General features: G+C 43.3%; 1 protein-coding gene across 1 annotated transcript in view; it reads right to left on the bottom strand.

Annotated features, from left to right (window-relative positions):
- The window catches only part of CCDC7 (coiled-coil domain containing 7), a 297,769-nt gene that overhangs the window by 43,870 nt on the left and 231,163 nt on the right, over positions 1–22,736 (bottom strand). The window contains 2 exon segments of the mRNA XM_083379044.1: positions 2,348–2,473; positions 10,289–10,396. Of these exon segments, the coding sequence (XP_083235170.1) occupies positions 2,348–2,473; positions 10,289–10,396 (234 nt within the window).

Below are 22,736 nucleotides of genomic sequence, written 5' to 3'. Positions count from 1 at the left end.
AATTCTATTTAACTATTGTAGAGGTCTAATGCATTGTAGACATACAAGTGAAAAGCTTGTTATAATAGACAGAGCTGGAAGGAATCTTGGAGATCTTCTAGTCCAGCCCCCTGCTTAAGCAGAAGGACCTATACGATCTCAGACAAGTGACTGTCTAGCCTCTTTAAAAATCTCCAGCGATGGAGCACCCACGATTTCTGAAGGCAAGCTGTTCCACTAGTTAATTGTCCTCACTGTCAGGAAGTTTCTCCTTAATTCCAGGTTGCTTCTCTCTTTCATCAGTTTCCAACCATTGTTTCTTGTCCTGCCCTCTGGTGCTCTCGTGAATAATGTGACCCCCTCTTCTTTGTGGCAGTCCCTCAAATACTGGAATACTGCCATCTTATCTCCCCTATTTCTTCTTTTCTTTACACTAGCCAAACCCAAATCCTGCAGCCCTTCTTCATATGTTTGTCTCCAGGCCCTTGATAATCTTAGTTGCTCTTCTCTGAATTTTTCCCAAACTCTCAACATCTTTTTTGTGATATGGTGACTGAAATTGGCTGCAGTATTCCAGGTGTAGTCTTACTAGGGTTTTATAAAGTGTTACTAATACTTCCCCCTTCATGGATTACTGCCTTGTCATGGCGAAGGGGCTTGCGTAATTCAATTAAGCTATAAGCTATGCCGTGCAGGGCCACCCAAGACAGAAATGTCATAGCAGAGAGTTCTGACAAAACGTGATCCACTGGAGAAGGAAATGGCAACCCACTCCAGTATCTTTGCTATGAAAACCCTATGGACAGTACTAAAAGGCAAAACGATATGACGCTGGAAGATGAGCCCCTCAGCTCGGAAGGTGTCCAATATGCTACTGGGGAAGTGCAAAGGGCTAGTACTAGTAGCGCCAGAAAGAATGAAGTGACTGGGCCAAAGCCGAAAGGACACTCAGCTGTGGATGTGTCTGGTGGTGAAAGGAAAGTCCGATGCTATAAAGATTTTTTCTCCATAGGAACCTGGAATGTAAGATCCATGAATCAAGGAAAGCTGGATGTGGTCAAACAAGAGATGACAAGACTGAACATCGACATCTTAGGTATCAGCGAATTAAAATGGACAGGAATGGGTGATTTTAATTCAGATGACCAATACTACTGCGGGCAAGAATCCCTCAGAGGAAATGGAGTAGCCTGAAGAACTATGGACAGAGGTTCGCAACATTGTACAAGAGGTAGCAACTAAAACCATCCCAAAGAAAAAGAAATGCAAGAAAGCAAAATGGCTGTCTGAGGAAGCTTTGCAAATAGCTGAGGAAAGGAGGGAAGCAAAAGGCAAGGGAGAAAAAGAAAGATACACCCAATTGAATGCAGAATTCCAGAGAATAGCTAGAAGAGATAAGAATGCCTTCTTAAATGAACAGTGCTGGATCATGGAGAAAGCTAGAGTTCCAGAAAACCATCTACTTTTGCTTCATTGACTATGCTAAAGCCTTTGATTGTGTGGATCATAACAAACTGTGGCAAGTTCTTAAAGAGATGGGCGTACACAGACCATCTTATTTGTCTCTTGAGAAACCTATATGTGGGCGAAGAAGCAACAGTGAGAACTGGACACGGAACCACTGATTGGTTCAAAATTGGGAAAGGATTCCAGCAAGGCTGTATACTGTCGCCCTGCCTGTTTAACTTATATGCAGAGCACATCATGAGAAAGGCAGGACTAGATGAATCAAAAGTTGGAATTAAGATTGCTGGAAGAAATATCAGCAACCTAAGATATGCAGATGATACCACTCTAATGGCAGAAAGTGAAGAAGAACTAAAGAGCTTCGTGTTGCAGGTGAAGAAGGAGAATGCCAAACTTTGGTTGAAACTGAACATTAAGAAAACCAAGATCATGGCATCCGGCCCTTTCAATTCCTGGCAAATAGATGGGGAAGAAATGGAGGTAGTGACAGATTTGATTTTCCTGGGCTCCAAGATCACTGCAAATGGGGACTGTAGCCAAGAAATTAAAAGACGCTTGCTCCTCGAGAGGAAAGCCATGGCAAATCTAGACAGCACACTAAAAAGCAGAGACATCACCCTGTCAACAAAAGTGTGTATAGTCAAGGCTATGGTCTTCCCTGTTGCAATGTATGGCAGTGAAAGATGGACCATAAAAAAGGCTGAGCGCCAAAGAATTGGAAGGCAGGAGGAATATTGTCCATAGGGTTGCGATGGGTCAGACACTACTTCGCAGCTAACAACAACAACAACAACAACATCCTTTAAAAAGAACTGCAGAAAATGTATTAGATTATGGCAATGCTCTTTCTAGGTCAGATAACATGAATAGATTTCCCTACAATTTTAGATTAATATCTTACCATCAGATCTTTTCATCAAACCATTTTCTAAGTCAAGGTTTTGTGCTTGTTCCACATCTTGAATAATTTTCTCCAGATTGTCAAACAAAATTCTTTTTTTCTCAGCTAACAGTCGAACTATCTGTTCTGCATATAAAGAACATTAATTTTTTTAGAAATGTACACCATAGAAATAGACTAGAAGCAGTTTCTAGAGGTTAAAATGTAATATATTAAAAGCAATTGAAATAAAACACATTAAACTAGCAATATTATAAAAACAGCAAAAATTCAAGAGCAGCAACACATCACTCAAATGCTGATTGAGCAATCAGAAATTTGGGGAAAATGTAAAATTTTATAATACCTGGAACAAACATCTCTAGAAGCATAAGTAGATCTAAGTAGATCAGAATCAAGAGGGCTTCCGGTTTTGCGCAGTAGTGCAGCAGCCGAGTGATCGGGGGCGCCGCACCCTAAAGCCAATTTCTGCCTGCAAGGGGACCCTAAATGAGCCGTAGAGGCAACAAAGAAGGAAGTACTGCCGATTGCAGAAAGACAGTGGCCCAGCCGATCAGTTTGGGAAAAGCCCTCCAGAAACCAGCAGGAGAAAGGATAGCTTAACTTCCTAGTCTAGCCCAAGCTACAAGCAGCTGAAGCCCAAAAGCACTACTTTAAGCTGACTGTAAACAACATGTTTGGAAGTAGGTCACGGGTTGGCAATCCGTGGCTCTGGAGACACATGTGGCTCTTTCAGGCTTCTACTGTGGCTCCCAGTCCTCCTCTGTCATTTGCAGAAAGAGAGACAGAGACAGAGAGAGGCACTTGCGCTTTGCTTCCCTTCTCTCTCTCTGATCTTTTGCTCACCTGGCCATCCAGCGCCCAGGCACCCCACCCCCTAGGAGAAGCGTAGCAGAGAGAGTGCAGCCCCTGCAATCCCCAGCCGGCAATACCAATGGGGGCCATTGGCAGAGAAGGTGCGCTGGACTCCCAACTGCTGGGAATGAAGAGGGAGACGCAGCAAGGTCAGGAGAAGAGTGCCGATTTAAAGCCAGCCCAATCAGAATGTCCATGGTGTGTCAGCTTGCCAAAGAGTGTGAGGTGAGCAGAAGATTGGAGAGAGAGGGGGGGGAGAGACACCTGGCTGGATTCTCATCCCAACCCCCAAACTCATATGTGGGTGGATTTTCAGGGGGGGAGGGATCAAAGGGATCCCAGATTCTAGACAGTAAGAGAGTTTTGGGAGGGAAGGGAGGGAGGTGTGTGAGCCCACGCAGTCTGGGACACAACAGACATACCCAGGCCAAATGCAGGGAAACTCCCAAGCCCTCCAATCCTTCCCAAAACGAAACAAAGGCAATTGATTGGTGGACAATGAGCAGATGGAGGTCCAAGAGAAAAAAGGGGACTTCACCCAGGCTGTTTTCATGCAAAAACTCCAGAACTGGCTCTGCTGCTTCTGTGCCTCTGTGGGTTTAATCTCAGTCCAGTTGCGCTCTGGGAGAAACAAAGTCCCAGGAGTTTCTTTCGCTCTTGAACCTGACCGGACGGTGGGCAATGGCTGGGACAGCAGCCTCACTCCCAGCTGACCCTGGGAACCCCAGACACATAAATATGGGGGGAGCAAAGCCCCTGAGTGGCAAGAGGGGTTCTGGGATGACCACTGCCCATCCACCTCCCCACCCCAGGGGTCACATCAATAAAAATGCCACAATGGATGAAGGTGCAAACTGAAAGCTGCGAGGACAAACTTTTCCGAATGCTGGAAGAAAGAATGCTATGCCTTCCATAATATTGTGTTGATTCACAGATATCTTTTTAAAAATAATAATAATAATAAAATCACTGTTTTAAATACATGAAAGAAAGAAAAGAAAAAAGAAAAGAAAAGAAAAAGAAAAGCTTGATTGGTTCAAGCCAAGACCCATCTTTCTCCTAATTTTCTCCTGTGTTTCAATCACTTTTCAAAAAGTTTTACTTGGAGAGAGAAAATTTCTCCTTTTCACTTTCCCTTTTTTGCCTTTGTGACCTACAATATACACAAATAAGCAAAATCCAGCAGAAGATTCAAGAGGGAAAAGTGCAAAGTGTGAGGTGGCTGCAAAACCCAACAATTTTAGGCAGCATTAACACAGAGACATTTATAAGGAAAGGGCAAAAGACCCCAATGAGGGGCAGCCACTTGCTCCCCATCACTGCCAGAATCCCCTGAAGGAAGAGCTTTCCCCCCCCCCAACTGAAGTCTGATAAACCCAAATCCCCCTTTCAGAGCAGGGTGGACAGAAGAAATTTTGGGGGAATCTCAAGAGGGGCCTATGGGGGGGGATTCGATGGTAGATCCCCCCCAGACCATCCTCTGCCTGTAGTCAGCCAGCCTCTGTCCCAGCCTCAGGAACCGGCCACTACCTGATGGCAGCTGCTGGACAACTTGCTGCAGGATGTGTTTCTTATGAGCCAAATTTCAGTTTTAATGTTTGTGGGTGTTTTTGGACTCCCTCCCCCAAATCAGGAACCTTCCCAGGTGTGAAGAGGGAAGTGATTTGGCTGCAGGTGAAGCTGAGTCTATTGCGAAAAAGGGGGTTTCAAGGGAGGCTTTCTCCAAACCCCCAACATTGGCTGAATGAAATTTCTCAGCCTTTGAATCAGTTTCTTCTCAAGATAAAGGAAACAGAGAGAGAGAGAGAAGGGAGGGAGAAAGAGGGAGGGAGAGCGAGAGAATATGAATATATGTGGTTGTCGTTACTATACTTTTAGTCAAGAATGTTTAATGAAATATTTTGATGTTTTTTTAATTAAGAGATGAGGTATGGGTATAATTGTGCTGTATTTAAAGATGGTAGACAACCTATTAAAATTGTTTTTACCTGTTGGGATCAAGGGGAAAGGGGTTTTTTTTCCTCTTTCTCCTGTCCTTTCCCCCCCCCCCCCCGCAATTTTTTTCTTTTCTATTTTCCTATTTGTAGTTTTTATAGTTTGCACTGGCTTTTTATTTCATAAATACGAGGAGGACTCAAATAGACATTGAGTATTTTATTTGAAAGTAACCTTCGACCCAGCATCTTTTTTTTGGAGTTCAAAATGTTTTTATTGCATACAGAAATAAAAATTTGTTTTCTTTGTAGCAGTTCATTGATTTCATAAATGCAACACACTAGTTTTTTTTATACATAGCATAAAGGTAAAAAACATATATGCAGTGTTATCTTCATTTTAGATGTCAAAAGGGTTTTATGGCTCCCAGTGTTTTCTTTTCTGTGGGAAATGGGTCCAAATGGCTATTTGAGTGTTTAAGGTTGCCGACCCCTGAACTAGGTAATAACAGTGATTTTCTCTCTTCTACTTGAAAACTGATTTCCTGGGGGAGAAAAGAAAAAGAAAAACCCCAACAAGCAAAAAGCCTCCGAAAGTGAAAAGGGGGGATCTTTGCCCCACCCTCCTACAGATGGAAGTGGCAAATTAAACTTTTCAGGAGGAACAGAAATATACTGAAATGAAATGAATATAAGACTTAATTTGGATAAGTTTGAAATCAGTGAAATCTGTTAAGATTTTCTTTTTAAATCATGAAAATAGAAGTAAACAATTGTCTATTACTGACTGGTGCTGACACCTAGTGGTGGATGAAAATATACAATAACAGTTGCTTTATTATAGGGACTGGCAAAGCCCAGGAAAAGATAATTTGGTTTTGGTGACTTTCAATGCCTTAACAACAGAGAAAAGCTGTGACAAAAAAGAAAGAAAACATTTTGGGCTATCTACAAAGTGAGAATTGTAAACTCTAAAAAAAAAAGAATTGACCTTTCTGGATTACAGATACCAACTCAACTGACTCTAAAGCTATATGCAGAAAAAGGAAAACTGTGATTTTTAGCTATCATGGAAAACCAGAGATCTGCAGAAAGAATATACCAAGAAAAAACAAATACTTTCCAGAAGATCTATGCTATGTTGCAACTAATCCAAACAACAATGATCTCAAACCATCAGGAAATTGAAAATAACTTTGAAAATATAAATGAACACATCTTCAATTTAACTTTACAACACAAAAATTCTCAGAAAATAAAAACCGAGAATGAGCAGAAAAAAAAGACAACTGAATACAAGACAGGGGAGAGATTTCAACATGGAACCTAATAATTACTTAACCCAGGAAATACTGGACATGGAAAAGGTAGCCTATGCCCTACGATTGCAAAATAAGTTTGAAGACAAGAAAAAAGATTTGACAAAATGGATTCTGCCAGGAGAACAATGAGAACTTTACAGACAAAAAATGATAAATAAAATCAAGAAATAAAGGAAGGAAAAGATTTTCAATGAATACGAAGGACCGAAACCTTCCTATAAAAACATCTTACCTGTTTTGCCTTTTGTATCTGCAACAACACTTTTAAGATTATGGAAAGATTTTTTGATTCATGAAGCAAATTGATCAGGAAAGATGTTTGGCAAAAAAAAAGGTTAAAATGAGAATTAAGAAATTAGATGTTGGGATTTATCAGAGGAAATATTTAAAAATTAAACCATCTGTTTGAATATGGTTAAAGAAATAGAAAGATTTTGGATATAAACGAAGATTAGTTTAAGAGGGATGAGCCCCTCAACTAACATAGTATTTTTTCTTTCTTTTTTCCTATGTGTTTTATTTTTTGTCATGAGAAATATAAAAATGTTGAGATGGTTTATATAAAAAAATATTTTCCGGGTTTTTTTTCTTTTTGTAAGATATGAGAAATATAAAAGCATTGGGATGGCTTGTATGAGAAAAAAACTTAAATAAAGTGTAACTAATTTTGAGAAAATCATAACCAATAAGAATGCTTTGAATTTTGTGGGGGAAAAAATTTAAATAAGAATTCTGTAAACAGGATTTATGATGAGGCAATTAGAAAAGAAGCTTTATTTTGATATGGTTATTATTTAGAGAAACATGAGAAAAATGTCTATATTTAATTGTCATTTATTCAAATAATAAGAACTGTATTAATTTAAGACTGGCAAAAAAGAATATTATTGGAAGAGGAGAAAATCAAGCAAAGTCATTATATGGACTATAGCCATGGTGGCGAACCTATGGCATGCGTGCCATAGGTGGCATGCAGAGCCCTCTCTGTGGGCATGCAAGTCTTTGCCCCAGTCTTAGGCCTTCAGCTGGGCTTTATAAAACCTTTTCGCTTTAGGCCTCTGCCGCCATGGGCAAAAAAAAAGGTTCAATCAATTTCAACTTCTCATGGGGAAAAAAAGATCTTGCAAAGTTGGAATTGATTGATCAACTTTTTAGTCCCACCCAGTCTGCTGTTACCCCTGCAGCCCCACCCAACCAATGGGCCATGCCCACCCAGTGGGCCACACCCACTCGGCACCCAATGATACATGTGTTAGTTTTGGGTTGCAGTTTGGGCACTTGGTCTTTAAAAGGTTTGCCATCACTGGACTACAGAATTATAGAAATTAATTGTTAGTTTTTTAAATACTAACCCAGACAACATGCTGTTTACCAAATATTAAGGTGATTATATTAAAAATCAATAAAATGTTTCTTTTTTTAAAAAAGAAGCATTATCAAGAGTTGACCTATGGGCTGGTACCCTCTTCTTCTAGTAAAATGCCTATCTCTTTGGGAGATTAAAAAGCAAGTGAGAAGTTTGCTGGATCCTTTTGTCATATAGCAATACAGAAGTGGAAGCAAGATTTGTAATGCCAGTTCTAACTTTAGCTATATGATGTATAATGAGACATAAACCTGTCATCAGAGAAAGAATGGAGACAATTTTTTATCAATTCCTAATTCTTCCTGCACATATTTGCAGAAAACTGCTCCAGAACAATTCAAATCTAGAGTTAAAAACAATTAAGATAGGGTAGGATAGGGCTGAGGAATATGTACAGTATCTGCAGGACAAAATCGCTCAGATCCGGACTGGCTTGGACTCTGACTGGGTGGAATCCGGCAGAGTGAAGAGGGCAGGTCTTGGTTATACCATTTGGGGTGAGTTTGACCCTGTCTCTTTGGATGATGTGGACAGGATTATGCATAAACTGAGTGCTACAACTTGTTTATTGGACCCATGTCCCTCCTGGCTACTTTCAGTCGCCAGGGAGGTGACAGGGGGCTGGCTCCAGGCAGTTGTCAACGCTTCATTGGGAGAAGGTGTCTTCCCCTCCGCCTTAAAAGAGGCGGTGGTGAGACCCCTTCTCAAGAAGCCTGCCCTAGACCCGGCCTCATTGAATAATTATCATCCTGTCTCCAACCTTTACTTTGTAGCGAAGGTTGTTGAGAGTGTTGTGGCACGTCAGCTTCCACAATTCCTGGATGAAGCGGACTATCTGGGCCCGTACCAGTCCAGTTTCAGACCCGGTTACAGCACGGGAATGGTATTGGTTGCACTGGTAGATGATCTCTGGCGGGCCCGGGACAGGGGTTGCTCCTCTGTCCTGGTCCTACTTGACCTCTCAGCGGCTTTTGATACCATCGACCATGGTATCCTGCTGCAACGGCTCAAGCGTTTGGGAGTGGGAGGAACTGTTTTACAGTGGTTCTCCTCCTACCTCTCGGGCCATTCGCAGTTCGTATTGGCAAGGGGGCAGAGATCTACCCCGAGGCCCCTTTCTTGCAGGGTACCTCAGGGGTCAGTTCTTTTCCCACTCTTGTTTAACATCTATATGAAGCCGCTGGGTGAGATGATCCATGTCTTTGGGGTGAGGTATCACCAATATGCGGATGACACCCAGTTGTTCATCTCCACCCAGAGCCAACCCAGTGATGCCCTTGATGTGATGTCCCGGTGCCCGGTGCCCCGGTGCCTGGAGGCGGTGCAGGTCTGGATGGGAAAGAACAGACTCAGGCTGAATCCCTCCAAGACCGAGTGGCTGTGGATACTGGCATGTCGTATTGTCCAACATGTTCCATCTCTTTTGATGGGGGGGAGGTACTGCCCCCCTCAGAAAGGGCCCGCAACTTGGGTGTCCTCTTGGATTCACGGCTTAACTTGGAAGACCATCTAACTGCTGTGACCAGGGGGGCCTTTGCACAGGTTCGCCTGGTGCGCCCCTTTTTGGACCGAGATGCCCTATGCACAGTCACCCACACCCTTATCACTTCTCACCTGGATTACTGTAATGCTCTCTACGTGGGGCCCTTGAAGTGCACCCGGAGGCTTCAGCTGGTGCAAAATGCAGCCGCACGGGTGCTTATGGGAGGATTTCGATACTCCCATGTTACACCATTCCTGCGCGAGCTGCATTGGCTTCCGGTTCCCCTCCAGGTGCGATTCAAAGTGCTGGTAATTACCTTTAAAGCCCTACATGGCTTAGGCCCGGGGTACTTGCGAGACCACCTGCTGCCATTGTCAACCTCCCTTCGCCCAGTCCGCTCCCACAGAGTCGGCCTCCTCAGGGTTCTGTCGGCTAGGCAATGCTGGCTGGCGACCCCCAGGGGGAGAGCCTTCTCTGTGGGCGTGCCAACTCTCTGGAATGAACTGCCTCCAGAGCTGCGGATGGCCCCTGACCTTCAGTCCTTCCGCCATGACCTGAAGACATGGATGTTCCAACAAGCGGGCCTGGACTGACTATGGTTTTACATTTGGCTTTTATTGGGTTAAATTGTCATTTATTTATTACATCCATTGTTTAATTTTTTTAAATTTTGTACTTTATGTTTTTTAATTTTTTATTGTTGTGAGCTGCCCTGAGTCCTTGGGGAGAAGGGCGGCATATAAATTTAATAAATCTCAAATCTCAAGATATGATTCTTGCTTTCCTACACTACAAGAAGAATTAACATTGTTGGATGCTTCCCCACACTAAACTGAGAATTATTTTTAGTATTATTAGTACTATGTTGTCAACCAAAAGTGCATTTAAATTTTTACATGTATTTTACAAACTAAAACAAAATACTGCTGAGAAAACACAAAAGTGCCTAGCCTATTAACATACTAAAAATTAATTACTTACCACTGTCTGGCTGAGTAACTGCAGCAGCCTGCAAAACTTTCAAATCTTTCAGCATTAATTCCATATTATCCAAATACAACCTTCTCTTCTCAGTTAATGCTTGTATTTCTATAAAAGGAAATATTTTAAAATTATTAGCCTAAAAGCAGTGCTTTTTTTGTAAAAGAAAAAGGTGCCAGAACTCACACATGTCATACAACCTGCTTTGCCTAACCTACAAGGTTCCATCCAAAAAAGGTGCCGGAACTCCGTTCTGAGCGTTCTATGAGAAAAAAAGCCCTGCTTAAAAGATTTAAAATATCAATTTACCAGGAAGTTTATTTACTGGTTAATGTGAAGAAGGAATCCCACAGGAAATCAAGATTTTATCTTGCTTAATTCTTATTTCTGATACTTTCAATTCCTTTTACAGCAGGCCTAAACTATTGCATCTATGAAGAAGCCTACAATCAATGTGAAAAAAGCATAAAGAAAAATAAGTCCAATAACATAACAAATGTATTTTCCTTTAAGTAAATATGCAAAATTCCTTTCTCAGTTTGGAATAAAAATCAGCTATATAGCAGATTCAACTGAAAGTCAATAATTAATACAGTTGATCAGATATCTGAGTAATAAGTTTTAAATGAGGTTCCGGACTAGATTTCTATTTCATTTTGAAGCAAATGAAATTTAATGAGAAAAAGTCAAAAGTTGCAACCTTGTTCTTCCAAAGGCAGCCTTAGCAGAGTCATAGGCATTAATCTTGCAGTGTACTGGTAGAATTGGAAGCTGTCAGCAGCATGGCTGACGGTGAGTTTGAATCTTGATCTAGCTCCAGCTGATTGGCGGCAGACTTGGGGGTAACAGGCAACCTCATGCAGTCTTCGGGTAGAGACAGCTGGAGCTGTGCAACGCATTGCCTGGGACTGCTGAGAGCCCAAGATCGGCACACACAGCTCCAGCTGACTGGGAGTGACAGGCGACCTCACCGAGTCATCAGGCAGAGATTGAGCTGGAGCTGCGCGAGGCATTGCATGCCTGGGTCCTGAAGAGAGCCCAGGATTGGCACGCACAGTTCCAGCTGATTGGGGGTGGCAGGTGGCCTCACAGAGTCTTCAGGCAGAGATTCAGCTGGAGCTGCACAAGGCATTGCCTGCCTGGATTCTAAGGAGAGCCCAGGATCAGCACATGCAGCTCCAGCTGATTGGGGGTGGCAGGTGGCCTCACCGAGTCTTCAGGCAGAGATTCAGCTGGAGCAGAGCGAGGCATTGCCAGGGTCCTGCTGAAGGGGAGAGAAGAGAGGATGCTGAAGGGTGTGAGAGAAGAGATGATATTGAAGGGGGTGAGGGAAGAGATGATATTGAAGGGGTGAGGGAAGAGATGATATTGAAGGGGGTGAGGGAAGTGTTGTGATTCAGTGTCAGCCTGTGCTCCTAGCAGCTGAGTCTGAGGAATCTGAGGAGGAGGAGGAGGGGTTTGGAGAGCCTTCAGTGTCAGAGAGAGGCTCTGATGCACTGCAGGACTCTCAGCCTGGCCCCTTCAATCGTGTTCCTCATGAGGCTCAGCTGTGTGAGGAAGCGGTGTCGGACTCAGAGGAGTCACAGCTGAATCTGTTCAGAGATGCTAGAAACAGAAGGCAATCCAGCAAAGCAGAGCAGAGAAAATCTATGAGGCAACTCAATGAAAGGAGGAGAAGGCATTGAGAAGTCATGCCTTGGAACAGATAATAAAAGGGGAAGGTGTGGGCAGTGCTGGTTGCTGAAGGCAACCGTTCGGAGACATTCAAAGAGAATCCTGGTCTTTTCTTGCTAATCTGTTTGACTCTTGTTTGTTGACCCGTTTCATGTTTTGAATCATTTATTGAAGAAAATATTCTGCTGCTTTTTTGTTTGGGCTGGGTTGTTCCCCCCAGCCTATTAATTTGTCAAAAGGAAAAAGGGGTTGTCCCTGTCACACAAACAGGGCCGGTCATAGACTGGAACAGAACAGGAAGAGATGACGTTGAAGGGGGTGAGGGAAGAGATGATATTAATGGGGGTGAGGGAAGAGATGATATTAAAGGTTAGGACTACCTATACTTTATCCATTTTTTCCATTTATTTTTTTTGGTCATCAAGTTGTTGACACCTTGCTAGGTGACTGGTAGTACTTGAATGTTGCCATATTCTAAAAGTGGTACAGTCGGTGAAAATGTTGAAAAGCCCTATTGCGGAGAATTAATCTTCGGAATTCTCAGTGGGAACAGAAAAGTAGGGTCTTATTTTGTGTCTATTTATGATTCCTAATTTTTTAATGACTGAGTCAGAAAAGGTAGGATATGAATTCATACAGGAATGAAAAGAAAGAAAAAAGTATTGAAATATTTTTTTCTTTTATTTATTTAACCCTTTCTTTTGCTGTGGGCATGGCTTTTTTCTTTACTTTTGTTTCGATTAAAACACTTTAAAATTATTTAAATTTATTATAAAAAAAAGATGGAGAAAAGAAATTGTCCTTAAATTTGTTTTGGAAAAAATGATTGAAATTCAATATCCCAATCAATTGGAATGCCAAACATTTGATAAAATATTATGTGACATACTTTATTTATATATTGGATTATATATATTTCACTTTTCTGCTCATTTAAGGCAGTTTACATCATTTAACATTTAAAAATGAGTAAACATAACATCAACATAAAATAAATTTGTACAAGCTTAATGAAAGAATTTTATTTTTACCACTTTTCAAAATACTAGAAGAGGAGTGAATTTTCCTCAAAAAGTATTCCATAGTCTGGGGCCCACACAAGATAAGATCTTTTCCTGTAATACCAGATAGGTAAGACTTAGACATATCTTCAAAAAGACATTTGTGCTTCCAGTTTGCACTCGCGGCGCTGGCAGATGCACGGAAGAGAGCTCTCTTCCTGCCGTCCAGTTTTTCTCCGTTGAGAGACCCTGAATAGGGTCAAAAGTTGCCCTGGAGGGGCGACGACTGTGAGGAGGCCCTCCAACCAATTGCGGAAGGGAGGCAGCCCTCCGTTTGACCCAGAGCAGCTCCTTTGGACCGACGAAGAAAAGATCCGCCATTAACATGGCCGATCATTAAGCCGTTTCCTGCCAAAAGCCAAAATTACTACCAAGCACAATGAAAGCAACGTGGAGGATTTGGGTGAGATCTTACCTTTCTTATTTACCCAACTACTTTCCTGTGGGAGTGTTTTGAAAAAATTTTCCCTCTCTTTTGGAATAGCGGCATCTGCTTACTTGGGGAATTAAAGCTTCAAAATAAATGAAAAAGCATAACTAAACTAAATAACTAAACAATTGGACTTGCATCTTTGGAATATTTGGGGTACCAAAAAGTTCTTATTTCTACGGGGACCTATTACCCTATTTACCTTTTAAGCTGGAAAAGAAAAAAAACCAGAAAAATGTAAACTGGATAAAAGCTTTATTTGAGTCTGGAAAAAGATTTTACATGCGAAACCTGGTATAGCAAGGAAACTTTGCTTTTATTGTGAGATCTGGCTGCAGCCCAGATTTGTCCTTGGCACTATTCTTAAAGATAAGAACTTGAAACACTTGGCAGTGAAAACAACCTCTAGGAATAGTGGAGGTGGACATTTGCTGACTCTTATCAAAATAGCCTCCACCAAAGACCTATCTGTAAACACCGTAGACATGGAGGAATACTAGCCACAACTTAACTATAAACTTATTCTTGAAAAAATCCTTGAAACAACTGAACTAATGAATTCCAGATGAATATCTTTAAGGTGCCAGCTTAAACCTACCAAATGAAGCCTGATTGCAATTGATGAACTGACAATCCAAAAACCAACAGAAGAGGAAGAAATTAATATTAAAACAGGGTATTTTAAAGAACAACAAGTACAATCTACTGAGAGCTTTGACACCCAAACCTTGATCTCAATTACAAAACCTACAATCCAAAATACAACAGAAGCCAAAGAAAGCAACACTAAGATGGAGGGTGTTAAGGATCTTTAAGCACAGTATATTGAGAATCCAGCCAACCAAACAACAACTACAACACTGGACATGACCTCTTATGCAAGCCTGATGGGACCGGAAGAAGAAGAAGACCAGACTGAACCAATGATAACTATACTAAATCAAATATGGGGATTTGATTTATTAGAGCAACAATTTAATGATTATAAAGGGGCCAGTTTCTTTGAAAAATTGACAACTGGATGGTCTCCCTTGATTCAAACAACGTGTGTAAGAATAAAGGGAGACCCACTTGAGAACTTAAAGGCACTGGTATGGAAGCCTGCTTGGCACAAAAAGAAAGCCAGACTTAGATTTAAAAACTGGTTCTTTTCTTTTGTGATTTATAATGAAAGAGCCTTAAATTTCTTTTAATGGGCTGAGGGGTGTCTTTAAGGGAAATGAAAATCAGCTATTAGAGCATAGTTTTGAATTATATTATAGAACTTGGAATGATATAATAAAAGATACTTTATTAATAATTGATGAACCACTAAGATGAGAAATACAATATATTTGTGAAATAAAATAAGAATGTATTTAAGCAAACAATATATGTATTTTAGATATGATAACTACTATATAATGAAATAGGGGAAATTTGGGTTACCCGAAAACTAAGTATTATGAATACTAAAGGCTAATTTAGAACACTGTAATTGAAATTAGGTAAAATTTAAAAACAGGACATGGATAAGTAAAAATATATTGATAATTGTCTCAACTGACTGTGGTATAACTAGAAATGTATTAATTTGATTGTGATATTGTAATTAAGGGAATTGGAGAGGGGATTCTTGCTGATATAACCTGAGATATGTACAAAAAGATTTTGTTATTGGACTTTTGATTACCCAATCACCACGCTGCTTCATAAATATTGGGATGTAAAATTGCAAAATTAATGAAACTTCTTTTTAAAAAAGACATTTGCTAGCTAAATAATCTGGCAACTTTATACCAGGATGGGTACTTAGGATTTTAAAGGTTGGCACACCACTTTAAATAATGCTCACAGGAAATTTGTAACTAGCATATATCCTTCAGTACAAACATTAAGTGATTCCTTTATCTTCTCCCTTTATTTAACTTCAGTATTTGCATTTTGCAACTTTCAAACACTTTGCAATAGTAAGAAAGGATATAACCAAAACATGGTTAGTTGCAGCTAAGGTCAGGAATGGTTATAGCTGGTGTAACCATTTGCACTAGTAGTAATTTATAAATGCCACTTTTTTACAGCAGATGTAGACGTAGCGAGAACTCAGTATTAAGGAGCACTCCCATACTGTGGACCCCTCTTTCTCAGATAATGCAACCCATCCAAAGTAGTACTTCATTCTCCACGTACAGCACCGTTGTGTCACCTGGATTTAATTTCAGTTTATTTTATCATGCAGTCAATTATCCAAAAGTGGGTAGTTATTTTGCATAATAATAAAATGGAGAAGGAAATATTAGGTGAATAATGTCAGTCAAATGTAAAACTCTTTATTGTGTTAATTTAAAATCCATAAATAAGGTTCAAGCTTTAAAACTCTTCTCCAGCACAGATAGCAGTGAGCAAATTGTGATCCCTTGTAATTTTGCTGAATGTCAATTTTAAGCAGTCTCAGTCAGGATAACTCCCAAGGAGAATCATGAGGATTTCAGTCCATGGATAGATAGTAGTTACAGCAGATCAGAATGGAAAAAAGGTGAAAAGTGGCTATTATTAATATAATGTCAACACAATTAATAAGAGGAAGGAATGTGCATTTAGTTTTAAAGATGAAATCCAGAAAGAAAAGTAATAAATTCTTTAATTATTGTTTCTGCTTCTAGTTTGTCTCTCCAAGACTGCTAGGCTAAAGGTAAACAATGACTGATTATCCTTTTCTGCAAATGCGAAATTGATATACATTTTTGGAAAAAGATACATATAATGCCAATCTAGAGAAAAATAGAAACAGAGAAATAGTTTTTATATTAATGAAAATAGTTCTAGTTTTGACTCCTCCTCCAAGATGGCATGCTGAGCATGGGAGGATTTGCTTCTTCTGCAGACGAACAGCTGATTTTTCCTGCCAAAGCAGGTTACTTAGTAGCAAGCTTCCTAGATCAAATGGGAGCAGCTAGGAAAGATCCAAGATGAGCCTTGGACAATTGTGGATACTTCTGGAAAGACGTTGCAATTCCTGCTAGGAGGGGTCGAAGAGTTCAGCCTCCATGTTTTCTCTCAGCTGTTTGGTATTTTGAAGCATAATTGGCTTTTAATTGCACTGTCAAAGTTTTTTCTTTTAATTTGATTCTTAGTTTTAAAAGTTAAGTGGCTGGTTGAAGGCTGATTTATTCTAAGCACTTGCTGGATTTTAACATCAACTTATTTCTGTTTCCTCACTGGTATTTTCTGGAGGGGGGCTGTGAACTACTTTCACTTTCCCTATGGAAAGTGAATTTTCTGAGTAGTAAAACTGACCTAATGGATTTATATCTATACAGGTAGTCCTCAACTTAGAACCACAACTGAGCCCAAAATTTCTTTTGGTAAGTAAAACATTTGTTAAGTGAATTTTGCTACAATTTACAACCTTTCTTGCCACAGTTGTTAAGTGAACCACTGCAATTGTTGTTAGTCACACAGTTGTTAAATGAATCTCACTTCCCCCTTGACTTTGTAAGAAGGTCACAAAAGATTATCACATGTCCTTAGGATACTGCAACTGTCATAAATATGAGTCCAAGTGTCTGAATTTTGATCACATGACCATGGGGTTGCTGCAGTGGTCATATGAAAAAAAATTTAAGTAATTTATTCCAGTGCTGTTGTAAATTTGAACAGTAACTAAATGAACTGCTGTAAATTGAGGACTACCTATACTGGATTTCACTACAGGGTTTAATTGTCATAAAGTTTTGGTCTGGATTTTTTTTAATTTTTGATGGAACTTTTCATTTTTCTTCTTTTTTCATACGTTTATACCTTCATTCTGAGATTATTTTAATGTTCTCTGTGACTATCTTGTTACAGTATATTTAACATTTTTGTCTTTGAAAGCAATTACTTTTTTTTTGGTTATGTAATTTCAGATACAGGAGAGTCTGTTGTATATTAAAATAAATGCAAACAATGCACCAGATTAAAGATAAAGCCTCGTGGAAGCCTTTGAAAAAAAATCTTTTTAATTTACAAGCTCAAATTGACAACTTTGATAAAAAGCTTGATAAAATTACCAGGTTTTCAAATAAACTTCCCTTTTGCACATGCCCACGATGGCGGAGGTGCTGGGCTGAGCTCCGTGGAGCGTCTCCAGTTTTGGCGTCCTTACCGGTCCTCTGGGGTTCCTGCGAGCCCGCGGAGATGTTTTTCCTCTTTGTCGTGGCTCGGAGAGTTGATTGAACTGAGAGAGAGAAGAAGAGTCGGCATGCAGTTTGGAGTTGCAGCCCTCCATTTTCCAACTAAGCTTCGGTGTCTTCATCTCAGAGGCCCCGGTGGAGCTGGGAGGAGCCGCGGCTTGGAGGGCTCCGAATGGTGGATCCTCGGGGCCGATAGAGCCGCGGCCTAGAGTGGCCTCCGATATTCCTGTTTGCTTAGTAATGGAGATTGACTCGGCGTTAGAATAGAACGGTGGAGTGATCGACAGCGAGCGGAATGGGGAGCGTTTTGCTGGCTCGTGGCCCCTGCGCGGTCTGTGGAGGACTGTTTGAAGTCACTCTTGTCTGCTCTCGACCGGGGAGGCCTGCGGCTGGCGTGGGACTGCCTGACTTCTGGTGCTGTGTGTGGCTGGCTGGGCGACGGGCTTTTTGCCTCCGGCTTTCAGCCCCCTGCATCGGGGTCCATCGATCTGCTATCCGGCGTCTCCTGCTCTCCCCGCTTTGCGTTTCCCGCCTTGAGATGAACTCTGCTCTCCAACTTAACTATGGTTACCCTCAGGTTAACCTTGATAACTGCTGCTCTTCTTTTTCTCTCTCTATGGTCCCCACTGAAGCAAGAAGGTCCTGGACGAGCCTCTGTGAGAGGGCGGCTCGTATATGTTATCATCGATACCAACCAATTACCATCTGCTGCCTCCCTAGAGGTGAGAGATCTAGGGAGGTATGCCTTCTTGAGTTGGCAATTGTCCATCCCATCGTAGATCTGGGCCCTTCGTGAGAGGGAGGTGCCTGTTCTATCTTGGAGTCATCTGACTAGTACCCAGCTCAGTGGCAGGGAGCTGGTGAATTGGACACTTTTGACCTTCCAGCTTTTCAGCTTTCCAACTTTTGACTGATGGACTGCCTGACTGGACTCCCCCGGACTAATGGTTTTATCTTACTCCAGCACAGCCTTATTGGCGCTCAGGGATGCCCCCCTCTCCTGGGTGCAACCTGCCTGCCTTTCCATTGTGCCTCTTGATGACGGGCCCAATTATTGGGACCCCGAGAGATGGCTGGGCAGGGACAGAAGCCTCTCTCCCAAATTTAACAAGAGGCCCCTGGTGTGTTTTTTAGCCAAATGTTTTGAGGGGTTAGGGAGGGGGGTGGGTTTATCGGCTCGGTTGGAAACTAGGGGGGTTCCACCAACCGTTTCTCAGACCAGGTCAGGGACTGATCGCGCCGTGGTAGGGGCTGGGCTGGGGGCTTACGGGGCCCCGGGGCGGGGTGTGGGATTATCTATTCCCACAGCGGTTGGGAATGGCCGCAGGTGTAGGAACAGAGGGCCACATCAATACCTGGGGGTGCGTCCCCGCTGACTTCAAGCGGTGATGTGCTCCGACACTCTGATTTCAGCACATGGTACTGGGAGTGAGGATGAGCAGCCACCTGAGCTCAGCCTCGTGTATTTCAATGCCAGGTCCGTAATGAATAAAGCACCTCTCATTCGCGATCTGATTGAGGAGGAGCATGCGGACCTGGCTTGCATTACGGAGACCTGGTTGGGCCCAGAGGGCGGGGTCCCCCTGGTTGATCTTAGCCCATCAGGTTTCCGGGTGCTGCACCAGCCTAGAGCTCAGGGTAGGGGCGGTGGAGTGGCAGTTGTTGTGAGGGAGACCTTATGTCCGCGGGAGGCCACCATAGTCCAGATAGCCGGGTGTGAGTCCCTCCTCCTGAGATGCGGTCCCAGAGCTCAGTTGGGCTTGCTGCTGGTGTATGTTTCACCTAGACACGTGGCAGAAGCCCTGCCTGAGCTTCTCGATATCCTCTCAGGGTTGGTGGTTGAGTTCCCCAAACTTATAGTTTTGGGTGACTTCAACCTACCATCCCTGGGGGGATCATCTGAGTTAGCTCGGGAGTTCATGGCTTCCATGACGGCCATGGACCTGAAGCAGGTTATTCTGGGCCCAACTCACAAGGGGGTCACACGCTCGATCTGGTTTTTCTATCCGGACGGTGGTTAGATGTTCTTGGGTGGGGTTCTCCAATTAATTTACCCCTGTCATGGACCGATCATCATCTCCTGCGGATGGTCTTCCGTTTTGCCACTCCCTGTCGTGGGGTAGCTGAGCCAATAAGATGGTTCTGCCCTAGACGCCTTATGGACCCTGAGCGGTTCCAAACGGCGCTTGGGCCCCACCTGCCTCCTTTGCTCACAGCTCGGTAGATGCCCTAGTGGAAGCCTGGGAAAGGGCAGCCACAGAGGCACTCGACCAAGTTGTACCCATGCGGCCCTTGACCCGACGCAGATCCCAACGGGCCCCATGGTTCTCCATGGAGCTCCGCGAGATGAAGCGTCGGAGACGGGGCCTAGAGAGCTGTTGGAGGTCCAGCCGATCCGAATCTGACCGGTTACGACTAAGGTCGTTTACGAGAACTTATCTCGCAGCATTGAGGGTGGCTAGGTCTAACCACTTTGCCACCCTCATTGCGTCCGCAGATAATCGCCCGGCCGCCCTGTTTAGGGTAACTCGCTCTCTCCTTAATCAGGAAGTGAGGGAGGAACCCTTGCAGGGTCGAGCCGAGGAGTTTAGTCGATTTCTGTCGAACAAAATCGCTCGGATCTGGACCGGTTTGGACTCCGACTGGGCAGAGTCTGACGAAGAGGATACGGGCGGTCTTGTCGATTTAATCTGGGAAGAGTTCGATCCTGTGACTCCTGAAGAAGTGGACAAGATCATGGGGAAGCTGAGCTCCACCACGTGTTTGTTGGACCCGTGCCCCTCCTGGCTGACTTATGCAGCCCGGGATGGGACACGAGGCTGGCTCCAGGCAGTGATTACTGCTTCTTTGAGTCAGGGTAGTTTTCCCGCCGCCTTGAAGGAGGCAGTGGTGAGACCCCTCCTCAAGAAGCCTGCCTTGGACCCAGCAACTATCGTCCGGTCTCCAACCTTCGCTTTTTGGCGAAGGTTGTTGAGAGCGTGGTGGCGCATCAGCTCCCTTTGTTCTTGGATGAAGCTGACTACCTAGACCAGTACCTATCAGGTTTCAGGCCCGGGTACAGCATGGAGACGGCATTGGTCGCGCTGGTGAATGATCTCTGGCGGGCTCAGGACAGGGGTTGTTCCTCTGTCCTAGTCCTTTTAGACCTCTCAGCGGCTTTTGATACCATCGACCATGGTATCCTGCTGCGACGTCTCAGGGGGTTAGGAGTGGGAGGCACAGTTCTCCAGTGGTTCTCCTCTTACCTCCTGGGACGTTCACAGTCGGTGTTAGCAGGGGGGCAGAGATCGACCCTGAGACCTCTCATTTGTGGAGTTCCTCAGGGATCGGTTCTCTCGCCTCTCCTGTTCAACATCTATATGAAGCCGCTGGGTGAGATCATTCGTGGTTTTGGAGTTGGGTATCACCAATATGCTGATGATACCCAGCTTTTTATTTCGACCCCAAACCACCCCAGTGATGCCCTTGACGTGATGTCCCGTTGCCTGGAGGCGGTCCGGGTCTGGATGGGGAGGAACAGGCTTCGACTCAACCCTGACAAGACTGAGTGGCTGTTCGTGCCGGCATCCCGGGAAATTCCGATTATTCCATCATTGGCCATGGGGGGTGAGCTATTACCCCCCGTAGATAGGGCCCGCAACTTGGGGGTCCTTCTAGACTCACAGCTCTCTTTGGAAGAGCATATTGGAGCTGTGACTAGGGGGGCCTTTGCCCAGGTTCACCTGGTGCGCCAGTTGCGGCCCTATCTAGACCGGGATGCCTTGCGCACAGTCACTCATGCGCTCGTGACCTCTCGTCTAGACTACTGTAATGCTCTCTACATGGGGCTGCCCTTGAGGTCCACCCAGAGACTCCAGCTGGTGCAGAATGCAGCCGCGCGAGTCATCTTGGGAGCTTCCCGATACTCCCATGTTACACGTTTGCTCCGCGAGCTGCATTGGCTACGGGTTGCTCTCCAGGTGAGGTTCAAGGTGTTAGTTATGACTTACAAAGCCCTTCATGGCATGGGTCCGGATTACCTACGGCAACACCTGCGACCGGCGTCAACTTCCGTCCGTCCAGTGCGCTCCCACAGAGAGGGCCTCCTCAGGGTGCCGCTGATCAAAGAATGCCGATTGGTGACCCCCAGGGGGAGAGCGTTCTCTGTGGGCGCGCCAGACCTCTGGAACCGCTTATCGGTTGAGCTCCGGATGGCCCCCGACCTTCGCTCCTTCCGGCGCGATCTTAAAACATTCTTTTTCGAACAAGCTGGCCTGGTCTGACGGGATAGGGTTGGGTTTTTAAAACTAGTTTTAACTTTAATATGTATTGATTTTATGGGCATGATGTTTAATGGTTTTTTAATTTTTGTATTCGATTTTTATTGTGTATTGCCCTGTTCACCGCCCTGAGTCCTTCGGGAGAAGGGCGGTATAGAAATCAAATTATTAAATTAAATTAAATTAAACTTATCCCAGATGCAAACAATTGCAGCTAAGCCAGACTTAAAACTGGATGAACTGGAATCTAAGTCCTGGAAGATTTGAAGAAGCAGTTTGGCAAGAAAACAGAAAGCCTGTCACAGAAACAAAGGAAATCTGGACTTTACAGGTTTATAATTGGCAGATTGGATGAGTCATGAACTGGACTTTCTTAAGAAGATGGACTTATTATACCAAACTGGAAATTTGGACCGGACTTTTCTGGGAATTGATTTTGGAAAATGGACTTATATCTAATCAAATAACAAGTGAAAAAAAAAGATTTCACCATTTCAATAATGGAAGTGGTGGAGATATTTACAACAGAGATTTGGATATTGAAAGATGAGATGGAAATTGTTGCGAAAGCTCCCAATAAAAATCTTAAGGGAAAATTTTATTATTAAGAGCCAAATGAAAATCTTTTGTCCCGGATGGATCAAAGATAATGATTGTGGTGATTTCTGGCAGATAAGAAACCATATAGACCAGGGGTCCCCAACCTATGGTCTGCTGCCCACTGCTGGGCCATGGCTACTGGCCACCGAGCTGTGGAACAGGCTGGCCAGTGCACTTACGTGTGTGGGTGCACTCACCTCCACTTGTGGTACAGCATGCAGACCCGTTTGTGCATGTGCGTGACACTAGCAGAAGGGGCAGCTAGCATAT

This window comes from Vipera ursinii (genome assembly GCF_947247035.1).
Source record: "Vipera ursinii genome assembly, chromosome: Z".
Taxonomy (NCBI): Eukaryota; Metazoa; Chordata; class Lepidosauria; order Squamata; family Viperidae; genus Vipera; species Vipera ursinii.
The sequence above is the reverse complement of the archived record's forward strand: the minus strand, read 5'-3'. Positions and strand labels throughout refer to the sequence as shown.